The 15,107-nt window shown below is 44.3% G+C and overlaps 1 protein-coding gene across 10 annotated transcripts in view; it reads left to right on the top strand.

Annotated features, from left to right (window-relative positions):
* Positions 1 to 15,107, top strand: part of TENM3 (teneurin transmembrane protein 3) — a 692,983-nt gene that overhangs the window by 658,292 nt on the left and 19,584 nt on the right. For all 10 annotated transcript variants that reach the window (XM_044225666.1, XM_044225665.1, XM_044225674.1 and 7 more), the window contains 2 exons: positions 269 to 1,143; positions 14,690 to 14,865. In XM_044225666.1, coding sequence (XP_044081601.1) covers positions 269 to 1,143; positions 14,690 to 14,865 — 1,051 coding nt within the window. The remainder of the gene's footprint in view (positions 1 to 268; positions 1,144 to 14,689; positions 14,866 to 15,107) is intronic.

The following is a 15,107-nucleotide window of genomic DNA, read 5'->3' as shown; positions in this document are numbered from 1 at the left end:
TGAAACCTATTAACTCACTGCTTAGAGGTTGCTTTTTGGCTGTAACTTGCAAGTCTTCCAGTGAGCTGCATTTTTAACTAAAATGTTATTTCCTGCATTTGTCTCCCCTCGAAATTTTTAAGTTTACTTTACAGTAGCTATTTCAGGGAACAATGTTAAAACAGTTTATCAAATTAAGGGTAATTTCCTTAAACGGTCTAATTCACTCTTCCGGCAAATTAACTGCGGCGCAGAAACTGACTAACCGGGCCATTTCTTTTCTCTGAAGGTGCGTCTGGAGTGGCCCACTGACCTCGCCATTAACCCCATGGATAACTCTATTTATGTCCTGGATAATAACGTCGTCCTGCAAATCACGGAGAACCGCCAAGTGCGCATCGCTGCCGGACGGCCCATGCACTGCCAGGTGCCAGGGGTGGAATATTCTGTGGGGAAGCACGCGGTCCAGACGACCCTGGAATCCGCCACCGCCATCGCCGTGTCCTACAGCGGGGTCCTGTACATCACCGAGACCGACGAAAAGAAAATTAACCGCATCAGGCAGGTCACCACGGACGGGGAGATCTCGCTGGTGGCGGGGATACCTTCTGAGTGCGACTGCAAAAATGACGCCAACTGTGACTGCTACCAGAGCGGAGACGGCTACGCCAAGGACGCCAAGCTCAGTGCCCCATCCTCCTTGGCCGCCTCCCCGGATGGCACCCTGTACATCGCGGACCTGGGCAACATTCGGATCCGGGCTGTGTCGAAGAACAAGCCTTTCCTTAACTCTATGAACTTTTACGAAGTTGCCTCTCCAACTGACCAGGAACTCTATATCTTTGACATCAATGGCACTCACCAGTATACTGTAAGTTTAGTCACTGGCGATTACCTGTACAATTTTAGCTACAGCAATGATAACGATATCACCGCTGTGACAGACAGCAGCGGTAATACTCTTAGAATTAGACGGGACCCAAATCGGATGCCAGTACGCGTGGTGTCTCCAGATAACCAAGTGATATGGTTGACGATAGGAACGAACGGATGTCTGAAAAGCATGACCGCTCAAGGACTAGAATTAGTTTTGTTTACTTACCATGGCAATAGTGGCCTTTTAGCCACTAAGAGCGATGAGACTGGATGGACAACGTTTTTCGAGTAAGTATATCCAAATTCTGCTCTGCTTATAAAATGCTGTGATAGAATCATGTGGTCCAAAAATAACGATATAATCTAAAGGGGTGGTGAGATCCAGGTTCAGGGGGATCCCTCGCTCTCCAAAAAAGAAGACAAAATTAGGCAAAAGAAGGGACCCAAATGATGGGGAAGTTCTGAAAAGCTTCCGCGTCATTGGCCTCACGGTCAGTGTATCTCGGCTTAAGGGTTAACGTTTTGCTTCATACAGACCTAATCTAAACTGCACTCAAGAGGACCTTTCCACTAAATGCAAATCAGCAAGTTCTGGTTGCTGTGGAAGGTGCATGACAAAGCCCGAGGCTCATGCCACCACTATATTCTCCTACTAAATATGTGAGCGGCGGCCCAGACGCTGTGCTATTTGAACAGCCACATTTTGCGAGGTCAATCACAATGAAATGGGAATCAGCCATTGTATATTTTACGGGATATGTACTTTGCAGTGAACGCATATGTAAAATCATTTTCGATTACTCCTCACTTCACGAACATCACACAAACCATAAGGGGAAATTAGATGTACAGAGATAGCATGTTGACAAATGCAAAATAGTCCTTGAAATGAATATTGAGTTCCTGGGTGTGATTTTTACAATGATATGCTGAAGCAGAAGTATTTTTTGTAGGAGTACACCTCTAAAATTATAATAAAAGTCAGTAGGAAAAAAAATGATCCAATATACAAATATTTTCCGTACTACCTTTCTGGAATGGATCTTATACATAAAGCTGAGTTCTCCTGTAGCTTGAATTGCTTTTCTTTTTTGACAGATTCCCTTTTAATAAAATGAATGTTACCCAGCAGCATGATTTTGTCAGAGGAACAAACCTTTTCAATTGAATTACATTAAAATTCTGTTCTTAGCATTCCTTTTGCTCATTTTAGGATCGCAATAGGAAAGGAATAAATTGGAAGTTAATGGAAAGCACTTCCTTTGCACCATTTTCAAAGTGATAGCAGGCTATATTGCCAAAGAGGCAAAAAAAAAAAAAAAAAAAGTATTGGAAAGTGCTACCATCAGACGAGACTGGGCAGGAGAGCTGCTCTGATAATAAGACCTTTAGGAAATGATGGTGGCGTTGGTAGGGTTTCAGTTTAGTTAAAAGCAGGGAGGAAAAAAATAGAGCAATAAGTTTTTAGTGCAGTCTAGGACTCAAGCTCTGCTCTGTGGGCCACTTTTGAATGTGTCCTTATTTGTTCCCAGGAATTGACACTGCCTAGAAGTTTATCGTGTGGGTGACTGCTGACACATGAACTTCTTGCAGTGGTTTATTTGTGACCTACGAATGCATTTTAATTGTGCCTGGAAATTTAGAGAAAGGGTTATACTCCATTGGTAGAGTTGATCTGGACTAGTAGAAACAAATTTAGGATTTCTACCTTTTTTATAAAGTGTGGTGCACAAAGAAGACCTATTTCTCCATTCACAGACTCTCCAAGAACCCCAGACTTAGTTCAGAATCATCACAGCAGTGAAAGCAGAGTTAGAGTTGGCAGGCCAATCTCGTGACTGTAAGGGGCAAGCATTGCTTTAAAGAATAAAATTTGTGATTAACTTAAATACATCACAATCACATCTTCACCAATATAAAGTCATTACACATCATGTTTAAAGTAGAACTATTAAGTCACAGCTAAATAAGTTAAATAAGGGCAACTAATGCCAAACGCATTATGCAAATATTTTTCTAAATATAAAGCTGTGTATATTTATGCATGTAAATATACTCACACGGACATTTGGGTTATAATTTGAGAACAGAGTGTTTTAATAAGCCAGGGCTTGAAAAATAATTTTCATAATAAAATGAGCAGAAATATTGCTTTTTTTTAAAAAATGTGCTTTTATCACATGTTCTCTAGATGTCTGCAGCAAAAGACATGACTAAAAAAATGTCTAAGAAACATTTTTGCATTTTGACAAAGCAGTGTGTTACAGTATGAGACAGAACGAAAAAAAGGCACTTAACCCAAGTAACTCAGAATCATTATCTCAAATAACAAGTGATCTTTTTTTCTTTCTATACATTTTCACACTTTGCTTGTGAAAGGGCAAGGGCCCCCCTCTTCTGTCTAAGCTTCAGAAACTAAAACGCATTCAAAAGTAAGCATGCAGAAGAAGGGTAGGGAAAGCCATTTTCAGGCCACCCTCTCTGCTGAGAGAGAGAAGCACATTCCATGTGCACTGATTTGCAACTATGGATGGGCAAGCTGAACCCCCTCACCATCAGAGTCTTGACGAGAATTTCTGCTCACCACCTCCTGTCTTGGACTCGGGACTGGGTGAAGGTGCGGGGGAGGGGGGGGCGGCAGGGGCATCTGAATCCTGGTCAGACGTATTCTGTGTTTGCCATCTTGGTGAGCAGGCGCACTCCTAGAATACCAGTAATTCCTGTCGCATTCTGCATCATATCTGTGCAATACTGAGTGTCGAAGTTCGACTTGAGAATGATATTTGGTGATTTTATAAAGAAAGGGATACTGGACGTTTGACAATGGTCAGAGTTCTACGAAAACCACAAGGAGATTGAGGGGGGGGAGGTTAGAGGGGCCAGGAATCACCATTCCCAACTGAAAAACACCTGTTTTCTGTGACTTTCATGACCCCAGTCCGTAGAGCTGCTGCAGACTTTATAATCCGCTTTCTGCACAGATTCCTCTTTTGCAAAGAGAAATTAAACTTTTCGGCCCAAATTCCCACTTGTACATGTCCGGCTTTTTTCCTAGCCTAGTGCCTTAAAAGTCTTGAGATTAAAAGCTCTCTAGGACAGAAACAGCTGGCAGAGGACCCAGAATCAATAAATTTGCCTACCAATAAAAGTACAGTCGCTGTGCTGCCTACCGAAGACATTTTAAGAAGAGAATTAGCTCAGTGACTTACCTTGTATGTTTTAATTTTATTAATTTTTTCTCAGTACAAACTTTAGTTTACCAGTCATGTGCCACAGTATTGGCACAAATGTGGAAGCATTTTCTAAAATGCAAACTAATTATCTTTTTGGCTCACACATCTCCTGGAATGTTGCAGGGATACAGAACTCTTCCAATAACTATTTCTTGGTTGAAGGAATAGAGAGCAAAACCAACGGTGTAGACAAGTGAATGTTTATTTATACAGAAGAGCCGGATAGAACCCATCCCTGGCTCTTGCCCAGGCTTCATGGAAAGAGTACCCTATAAATTTTGCTCACTGGCTTTCTCAGATAGTTTGGACTTCTCTGCACCAAGAGTCAATGCTGAAAATATTAACAATTTGTATTCTTTGTTGCTGATATTGATAGTACATGTTTACTCAAGTTTCGTTGGCTTTGTACAATCAGGACTTCCTCAGTTGGTGTATTAGCAAAATAGTTAATGAGAAAAATGTCTTCATCTTGATGAAGCCTTCTGAGATGTTGGTCTTAAGGAGTTGGCTGGGAGTCAAGACAGAGAATGTGTCCCAGGCAGATGCGTTTGACGTATATTGTTGTTCCTACAATCAGAAAGGATGAGTCTAGGAAGAGAAAACCCAGTTCCCAAATTGAGATTCTTATCAGTCACCCATAAAATAGGGTGAATTTTTAGGGTACACAGATAGTTTCTGAACTACAAGAACCTTCATCTCAAAACTAGAGATAGCATTTTCTCCTTAGCAGCTGTTTCTCTCCTTGTTCTTTGTCATGATTATGTCCCTATTGTGACTTGTTAGAGAAGTGGCCAATATTCTTGGACGTGCTACTGGATGGGATGATAGGAAGACTGCCAGAGGGTTTGTAACTCGGCTTTGAAATCTCAGAGGTAGGCTGATCTGTTTCACGGACTGAGTAACTCTGTGCTACTGATTGAATAAGCCTTCTGTCCAACATCTCCTCTTCCATTGACTTGTCAAGCAGTGCAAAGGATGTCCAACTAGCTAATGTGTGAGGACACTGTGATAAGCCTCGTTACTCCCTTCCCTTAGTGTTAGGGACCATTGCATGCTGGTATTCACACCATTTAAAAACAATGATCACATGTTACAATTCCTTAGCTAGAATAATTTCAGGGTGGTCAATAAGATCTCACCTACTAAAAGTGTATTATTTGAAACATTCAGACCCAAAGCGAAACCACAGCTCTCACACTTGAATGCACACAAAAGCAAATCCGGTGTATTGAATGGGGCAATAGAATAAATTATTGACTAGTAAATGGCATTTCACAGTTCTCTGCTTGCTCACCCCCAAAAAAGGCAAACTGTTTGGGCATAGCATTCTGATGCTCTTCTGTCTGGTTAAAGAAAACACCTTTTTTTTTTTTAATGCTCTGAGTCCTGACTGATACGTACAGATACACAGGCAGGTTGGTGGCAATCTTTCTGTCATCTTCTATCAACTTTTCTATCATCATCACACACCAACCTTATCTATTCATCATTTAGAACTTTATATTTGTGGAGCTGACGGTGTGCTCTCTCATGAGCTCCGCTCAGATGTACAGAGTAAATTAACGAGCTTCCGCTTTTACACATTTATGTAGGTACATATGGGTCTCTAGCTTCTCATTCGAGTGCTTTACCATCCCTCACCCAAGTTTAGCAAATTCAGAATGAGCTTATGAACCATTTCTTGATAATAAACTCCGCTCTACACCCATGGCAAACCCATGACTCTCCCTGACATCAGTTCTGAGACTCTGGGAAAGTATCCACGTGGGACCTCAAAGAGGGAGGACAGGCCAGGTAAAGAGAGGGTGGACGGCGGACCCCAACTAGTGCATGGAAAATGCAGGTGATCTGGAAAACTCAACGACTCCAAATTAGAAGAGATGAGTTACTCCAAATCAGATGAGCTGTGCCCATTAACACCGAATCCTGTCTAAACAGCCTGACGTCCGTGCTGTGGTGTGCCCTCCTCACGTGTGTTACCCCAGGAGCCTGTGATGGCAGGGACGCTGGAGAGGCATCTGCCACAGCACGAAACGGGGACAGTCTTCCTGCCTGGGATGGGCCGCTGACATCCGAGCCTGAACATTCAAACCCGGAAACCACGGTGCCATGCTCTTCCTGCCAGAAACTGCATTCAAAACAAAGCCCATTTTATAAATACGTGTCTAGAAATGGTACTAGGTGTCACACACACACCCTTTATTTTCTTTTTTCCTTTTTCTTCCTTTTTTTTTTTAAGTTTTTGTTTTTCATTCCACGTAGTCAGTCTACCATGTGATCTTAGTTTCAGATGCACGTAGATGCACAAGAGTCATTCCACACTTCCGTGCGCCACCCAGTTCTCATCAGGACAGGTCCCCCGCTCCATCCCCATCACCTGGCTCCGCCAACCTCCCCTCTGCCAACCCTCTGTCCGTTCTCTGCTTCCTTGGCTCCTGGAAGGAAACACTTAAGACTTGGAGGATGATTTTTAAGAGATTTTATTAGAGCCCTTAAAATCATGGAGAAACACTGTGGTTGATTTCCATGTTTTCTATTTTGTTTAACTGTTTAGTAATTTTGCTTTGAATTTTTAATCAGAATGTGGATTTCCAGAGACACCAGTAAAAACAAACCAACAAACAAACAAAATATGCAGGCGATTGAACAAAGTGGGCTCTGTACGTTTCAAACATTAACCTGAGCGCTACAAAGGCAATGCTTTTATTAATACGTGACTTACTCCAGTTTTCTCCTGCAATCTGGTTTTAAGATATAGTTCATTCTGTCCAGGTTTGAAAACAGAAAGGGAAATAGGGTTATTTGTGTGTTAGTCATAGGACTTGAAGCAGTTGCAGCAAGTAAAATCTGATACAGGTTTTCTCAGTTGATCTCAACATACAGCATAATAGAAAATGTCTCCAATTTTTCTCAGTATAATCTGCAGTGTTTCAACGGTTGCAAGGCTACAGTAACCCTTTCAATGTGTTCCATTTAGCAAATTAATGTTCTAGATGTGCTAACTTGTTCAGTAATGGTTCAAGAGTGAGTAAATGCAGCTTCCAAAAGTGTTGAATTCCCTCTTTAATTATGTAACTGTCTAAATCTGACAGCCCCATGTGTGTGCAGCTCCCCTGTGACACAGTGATTATCCAATGATTTACTGTAAGACTGTGTTATAGACACCAACCGTTTTAAAGGCTCGTTGGGTAACAGGACAAGAAATTGCTCATTGACAACCAGTGAAAGCAAACGGCTCGTTTTTTAACAATCCCAGAACCGAAGATCCACAGAGGGCTATTTTCCAGAGACTATCCAATATCTCTGGCTCCTCCATGATACCGAAATAAAAGCAGCTTCAGCACCCCTCACCCCTGGCTACCCTCGTTCCCCAGCCTTCCAGAGAAAGTCCTTGTCCATAAGCCAGGGTCCTGGAATGCTTTCAGAATGTCTAGGGGCTGCAGATGCAGAACTCGTGTGGCGAATGCGCTCCCAGGGTTGGGGAAAGCAGTCTGTGAAGAAGATAAGATGATTGGGGGTGCCATCCCCATGCTTCAGATCACCCCAAATCCTCACTTAGCCCCTCTCTCCTCCATCTCACTACCCCACCTCAAATGTACACATGCACACACTTCCAAACACAGTTCCCAGACCCTGGTTCATCCCGAAGTTCGGTAAATCTGCAGTTTGTACAGTGAGACCTCCCCAAACACAATAAATAAATAATATAATATGTGTGTGTGTGTATATATATACACATCTGTATATATATATACATGTATATAATACATATAAACTTCTGAGAAAATATTAATGTAAAGAAATACCACATTGTATCCCTGGCTAAAAACTAGGTTTCGTTCAGTTTAAACCTACTTTAAGAATTTAAGTTTTATATAAACTAAAATTTTCCCATCTCTGAGCCTTGTAATGAAGACCGGTATATAAACAGCAAAAGCTGAAAAAACCTGCAGTTTATCTAAAGGAGTAGTTAATAAATTTTTAAGTACTTAGTGAATATAAGGCAAGCATCAGCTAGAAGAAACTTCTATTTCTAGCTCCAGGAAAGGAAAAAAGGAGCCAAGTTCTAGTAAAGGCAAAAGCAAAGCCTGCCCAAAGGGATTGGTAGAAAGTTCTTTATTCACAGATGCGGTATTTAAACTGGATCTTTAGAGTCCAAGTAACAAAAGAAATATTAAAAGAGTGTTCTAATCCAGGGAAACAAAATGGCTGCATATCGGAAAGAGTCACATGACTTCTGGCGTGAACCAGGGCCTCGTCAGGAGGACTGAATCCTAACCCTTTAAGACCCCAGGAATGAGTTTAGGCAGTGGTTATTCGTGATGTAGAGCAAGTGAGAAAGGTAACACCCTGTACAAATCTGTAAGTGCATATGCAATTCAAGAGGACCTCACGGTAGGGGCTCTTGGGGTCTCTGTCCTTAAGCATCTGCCTTGGGCTCAGGTCCTGACCCCCGAGTGCTGGGATGCGCCCCTGCTCAGAGGGGAGTCTGCTTCTCCCTCTCCCTCTGCTGCCCGCCTCCCTGTGCTGTCTGTCAGAGGAATGAATAAAATCTAAAAAAGAAAGAAAAGGAGAGGGAGAGAGGGAGGGAAGAAGGAAGGAAGGAAGGAAGGAGGGAAAGAAAGTAGGAGGGAAGAAAGAAAGAAAATACCTTGGAAAAGGCCCCCATGATTCTAGGTGCCTGACACTTTGGAAGCCAGAGGTCCCAGCCCCTGAGAGAGGAGCTGGAGAGAAAGGGGCCCCGAAGAACAGGTGAGGGCCGTGGAGGGCATTGGTTCAGGGCGGGGAACCTGGTGGCCAAAGCTGCCAGATTCTCTGGAGCCCAAATTTCCCTTGACATCTGCTCTCTAGCAAGCCGAGACCTGTTCTCTAAACAAAGGAGTCCTGCTCACCTCAACCTTCCTCAGTCAATAAACAGCTGGGGTTGTTTGTTTGTTTGTTTGTTTGTTTTAAGAAATTGGACTTAAATAAGATCCTTCTCTCAATGATGGCCAATCAAGAATCTTTCCAACCCAAGGAGAACCAATTCTGGATTGTCCTGACTTGCCTTTGTCTCGAGGCACAGGAATTTCAAAGCTGGGGTATCTCCTTGTCCTGACTCCCTGATGTGGTCTTCACAGCTGTGGAAGGAAAGAGGCATCAGGTTCCATTTCTTGGATTCGATCTATGAACAGTATGTCCCGCCTGTGACCATCTATCCCTGGGCTCCATGTTCACAGAGAGGGCTGGCCCAGCGCGAGGTGAGGAAGGAAAGGTCCACCAGGCCTCTGCTTCTCTGAACTCATTTTCTGAGGTGTTGAAACAGGAGAATGCAGGCACGGCTTCAGACCGCTGCCTTTTCTGGTTGAATGGAGCAAAGCGCTGGTCCAAATTCGCCCCCAACAGCAAAGTCCTGTGACTGAGCTACAGCTTGGCAGCAAAGAAATGTAAACAGGTGTCAGTCACCTCCCCGGCCGGTCCAGGTCTCACCCCTACTCACTGAGATCCGCTCAGCACTCGAGACAGAAATCATGAGATTAATACTTTTCTCCCCAGTGCCTGATTTGTGCAGATTTCTTACTGATGATATTGCTGCTGCACTCGAAAGAAATTACGGCTTGTCTCCGAGATAATTGGTAAAATGCCTAAACCTTAGACTCGTTTCTAGAATAGGCCAATGTAAGTTCTCTGGATATTCGTGCGACAAATCACAGTCTTGCTATTAGGGTTCCTAGTGAGCCCACCATTCGAAATTTCGATCGGGCTCTGCTCTGCTGTTTCCGCTGTTGTGCGCGCCCTTTGCCGGGAATGAGGAGCGAGGAAGGATTCGCGCCCACGTTTTGCTGTGAGAGGTTTAGTCATTTTGGTCTCCTTCACTGAAGCGGCCGATGAGATGTTGTACCACATTAGCGCTGTGGGAAAGAAGTATTGCCCTAAGATGGCGAGATTAAGGGGAGTTTTGGGGGGCGGCGGGGAGTGCTGGCTGTTGAACTATGGACAGAAATTGGAACCTAAGGAACTCCAGTGGTTGCAAGAGAACATTGTCCCTCTGTATCAGGGGGACAGCAGGGAGCAAGGCAGGCTGGGTAAGTCTCCTTCATAGACATCCTTGCTGTGTTACAAGCCTGACACCAGATGATGTGGGTTTACTAAGCAGCCCCCAGCGTACGCTTGTCCTGGGGTGGCCCCGGGACAAGTCTTAAGTCGGACTTAACTTGAACTTTCCTCCCCTTCAGAGGTCCCAGAATGCCCTCAGACCAACATCTCCTGTTGCCTCAGCCGCCTCAGAGCAGGTCGACTTCGGGCTGGAGAAACCAGTCGGTATAAAGCGTCCGTGTTTAGCTTCACTCTTCTGCGGGCAAAGAGAGGAAAGGTTCGGGAGCGGCATGGCCAGCACCTGAGTAGATACATCAGCTTGGCTCCTGTCTGAGAAAGATCAACAAACTCAGGCCCAGGCTGAATCCACTGCTTCTCCTCTCTGGTTTACTTGCTTCTCCAGAGCCCCACTCCCATTACGCAAATTTTTCTCAAAAGCAGGAGATCATTTGTAAAAACATGACATTTTCCTGTTTTATCGGAAAACACGGAAGACAACAGATAATCTTGTCGTGAAGTTTTAAAGAAGGTTTTCGAGAATGGCGCCCTGTCTGCACCGGAATGAGTTTGCAGTATGAAGAGTGTGTTGACATTGTGTTGGCTACAGTGTGACTCAGGCGATCTTTCTCTCAGTTGAGGAACCACAGAGGGGCAGGGAAATATAGCACAGTGGTGTTCCAGAAGATTAATCTGCTATTCGTGAACATGAGGAGGGACAAGAAGATGCATGTTTCTATCCAGGGCGGCTGCGGGAAAGGGGATGGAGGTATCTGAGAGATGGCGAAGGGAAAATGCAGAGTGGGAACCTCTATCTACAAGGGGGAGAGAGGAAATTTCACGTCAGGACGAATCCAGCATTTCAACTGACAGGGGCCGAGGCTCTGACTCTCTGGGGCATTGGTCCATAATCCCGCTGCTTAGGAAACTTAAAAAGAGATTTAAAAATATACCACAAAGGCTGAAACAGCAAGTCTAGGCAAAATGCAATCAAAATTAAAGACGAACAAATAGATAAACATCAAATAAGGGCATCCCATCAGCAAGAGAGCAGAAGGTCACGAAAAGCCTGAGGGAGTCTGTCTTTTTCCGGGGAGCCTTCTTTGTGAAGAGGGTCAACCGGGAGCTAAAAGAATGTGCTGTGTTACGAATTTGAAGCCATGAGGCCGAGACCAGAGGATTGGAATGGAGAGCATGAGGTTGATGTTCTATTCAAATTCCCTAGAGCCTACTGCATTATAAATTCGAACGGCTAATAAAAGAAAGCTCCGTCTCAGATACACAAGCTGGGCCCGGCTGGTTCACCACCAGGGCCAAGCAACATTAACTCGAGCCACAGCGTTGCACGGGAGCAGAGACTCTGTCCCGAGGCATGTATGTGAGGGGAAGGCCTCCTTTAGTATGGAGGTTCCGAGCCTTCTGGAGGACAGGTGGCCAATGGCTGGGGCATCGTTCCTCCTCTCTTGCCATAGGTAAGAGGTAAAGGATTCGCATTTCCGAAAGTCATCCGTGACTACTTCTTTTCTCTCAGTCCCTTCTCCAGAGTCTTCTGGTGATCTTAAGATCTCTCCTCCTCCGTCTTATTTTCGTTTCTCCTGACATGGGCGCTAATCTGTGGGAAAACTTTTTTCAGTGATCCACGCTGAAATGAAAAACATAAACGAAAAAAAAAAAAGAAAGAAGGAAAGTAAAAGAAAAACATAAACGATGTGGAGAATTTTTTTCAACAAGCTTCACTTCCTCCTTTTAAACAATGGTCCCTCACCCCCAGAGTTAGGTCCTTTCTGCCTGTCGTTTATTTCAGTGGCCTCTTCTTTATGAAAGGATGGATAACAGGTATTGCTTCTTTAGATAAAAATGCTCTGTTGGTCCCTGAATTTTTTTTTTTCTGGCAAGTCTGGGAAGCGCTTGCTGCCGGACCTGGGCAGGTGAGGTCCTTCAACCGGAGCACCCGTCCTGACCTGCCTCGTGCAAGCACCCCAGCCTGCCTGCACCTTCCTGTCCACCCGGCCCTTGCTCTGAAGGCACAAATTCAGGACTCTCGGGGCCCAACTGGGAAGCCGGGCCCCTGAGATCCCAACTTAACCCTGTGTCATTCTGAGTGTCCCACGTACAACGGTTACTTGCATTTGCATTTTCCGAAGAACCAATGGCTAATAGGTTAGAATCTGGACGTGTAGAATCCCGTGGTTTGTACCCATGTGCTCAGCATCATGGGATTCGAAATGCCTGCCCAGCAGGACAGGGGGTCGGGCAGGAGAGCCGAAGAAAAAGCAGAGGCCAAGGTTGGGGAAATGCTTTCTGCAGCAGGAAGGTGACTTTCCCACTTCGATGAAAATGGAACTAGAAAATTCTACGTCAACCAGGGTCAGAAAGGGCAAGGGGAGTGATGGCAGCAAGAAGGAATCAGCCAAGTGTTTGTAGGTGGCACCTTCTATAGAAAGCAGCTGCCTCTGTGATTTACACAAGGATCATGGCCCTGGGGTCCCGCACATGCAAGCCCCGTTATGGCCTAGTCATCGGATGCCATGAGAGCCTGATCCAGGCCCCCGAGTGCAGCATGTTTTCGTTTTATCATCTGTAAAATGGGAAGGGGGGGTGGGGGAGAACGCGGTGAGGGACTGCCTTTTCCGGAGGAGCATTCGAAAGTAGGCTAATTTCTTCAAGATACAATAGCCTAGGAGGAATGTAAAGAGACGACAGTTTTGCGTCCAGGTGAAGACTGAGCCTTAAGCTGCTTTTGTCAATTCTGCCTACACAAAGCTACGCCTTGTTTGTTTCTCCAAGAGCAGTAATTTCTTTTTTAAAAAGCAATGACAGCAATAAGCCACGTTGGATTTCTTTCATTGATGTCTTCATCTGCTGGGGGCATTTGGGCTGGTGGGGAGGGAAAGGAGGATACTTTTTTTTTTATTTCAGCTCTGCCTTTTATGGACCCAAACAATGATTACACTTAACGGTGCATTTCCTTTCTCTTTGCTTCTCCCTCACTTGCTTGTTCTTTCCTGAGTGCCTGTGCAGGCCGTTGGCTAAGCACCATGGCAAACTGTCAGATCCGGTCAGTCAGACCCTCCGTCTGACTTATGTTTTCCCCCCGGAATTAATGGGATCACCTCCTCACCGGACCCCGAGCAGACATCGTCTCTCTCCTCCTCCTCCTTCCTTCCTTCCTGTCTCTACCTTGGCACTGCCCTTGCTCAATCTTCTCTACCTTCATTATCTAGAATCTTGTCCTTCAGTATGAACCACAGTTTCCAAAACCACTTTTTTTTACCCTCTAAAACCCTCTCCTTTTATTGCAAAATATAATTTAAGTCCTTTTTTCTACTCCTTATTCCCTGCTGCCCCATATTTACACCGATCATTGGGAGCCTCCCCACCTTTTTTCCCCTCCGCTGTGAACTTCTTTTGCTAAGAAGACCCTTTCTCTACCATTCTGCATCTGGGCTTATTGTAAGTAAGAGATCGTGCAAGATCTCATTTCGTTTAGACCTTTTCTTAATGAAGCAGCCTTGGGACCAAGCTGAAATCTGGGCTTACTACACGTACTTCTGTCCCAAGGAAGTGCCTTGTGTTCCGTCTGGAATTTGCTTTTTTTTTTTTTTTTTCTTTTTTTCTTCAAACCACACCATCGTTTCTGAAATTTTCTCTGGTGCCGTCACAAATAGAAAAGTCACCCAAAAATCCATTCTTTACTAAAATGTTATGTCTATGATGCATAGGACAGCTTTTTATTAAAAGATATCCTGGTGTTTAATTATATGTTCCCTCTTCTATTTACTTGCTAAAAAAGTAAGCATATAATTGAAAAGCAACTGATCATTAAATGTCAGGAAATAGTGCATTGCATTTCAGTAAACATAATAAATCATCATTCAAGACCTCATCCTTTCCTACAACATCAGGCCAGGGCGAGAGAATCACCCTTCCCCCAGCACCGCCCCCCCAACCTGGCAACATTTAGGTCCCATTCTACCATTATAAAGTTTGTCAACACTGAGGCATAAGAAAATCTATAATGGCTTTATTGTGTTTGTTTGTTGACGATGTCACAAGATACAACAAGGATATTCTTACATAGTGCATACGAGGTGTACGTACCATTTTACAAAATTCCATATAGTCCTAGGACACCGCGCTGGAGGGCATAAGTTAGTAAAACTTTAAAAACTGATATAACAGCAAATTAAATCTACTTCGTAAAAAAATATGGCCAAGACGAAGGAATTTAATATCAGTAAACATGTTCCCTTTGAAACAGCAAATGAGACATGCAGGAGGACTTTGGTCGCACTTCAGAGAAGATGTGGAGACGGTGAGCTCTTCTGTTTACTCTTGTTCTCGCCGGTGAGGTTTTTCTGTGTTAAACAGGCTTTTGATGACTTCAAAGCGCGTTTGAAGCCCTCACTCTGCATGGCTCATGCACAAAGGCAAATATTCTTCCAAATTTCCACGGCTAATATTGCCGCCCCTGACATCCATACGTCAGGAGAGCTCTTTAACACCCGGTCGATGCCTCTTTTATGTAGCTATGACAGCGAAGGTCGCCTGACGAATGTGACGTTTCCAACCGGAGTGGTCACGAACCTGCACGGGGACATGGACAAGGCTATCACAGTGGACATCGAGTCATCCAGCCGTGAAGAGGATGTCAGTATCACTTCGAATCTGTCCTCCATCGACTCCTTCTACACCATGGTTCAAGGTAAACCCAAAAGATGATTGGGAACGGATAACCTTAAATGCCACTAGCTCCCCCCCATAGAATGCGGTGACCCCATTTTCTAAGATGAGCCGGAAAAGGGAAGGTGAAGACCTAAGCCTCTAGAGATATTGGTGAAACAGTCCCGGGTCTATCGGGAGTGTTCATTTCGTGATATCTACATATCTCAGATCTCCTAACGCATACTGTCGCTTCCAAAAGCAACGTGGCTGCAGCTCTTCAGA

The sequence above is a fragment of the Neovison vison genome, chromosome 11 (genome assembly GCF_020171115.1).
Source record: "Neovison vison isolate M4711 chromosome 11, ASM_NN_V1, whole genome shotgun sequence".
NCBI lineage: Eukaryota > Metazoa > Chordata > Mammalia > Carnivora > Mustelidae > Neogale > Neogale vison.
The sequence above is the reverse complement of the archived record's forward strand: the minus strand, read 5'-3'. Positions and strand labels throughout refer to the sequence as shown.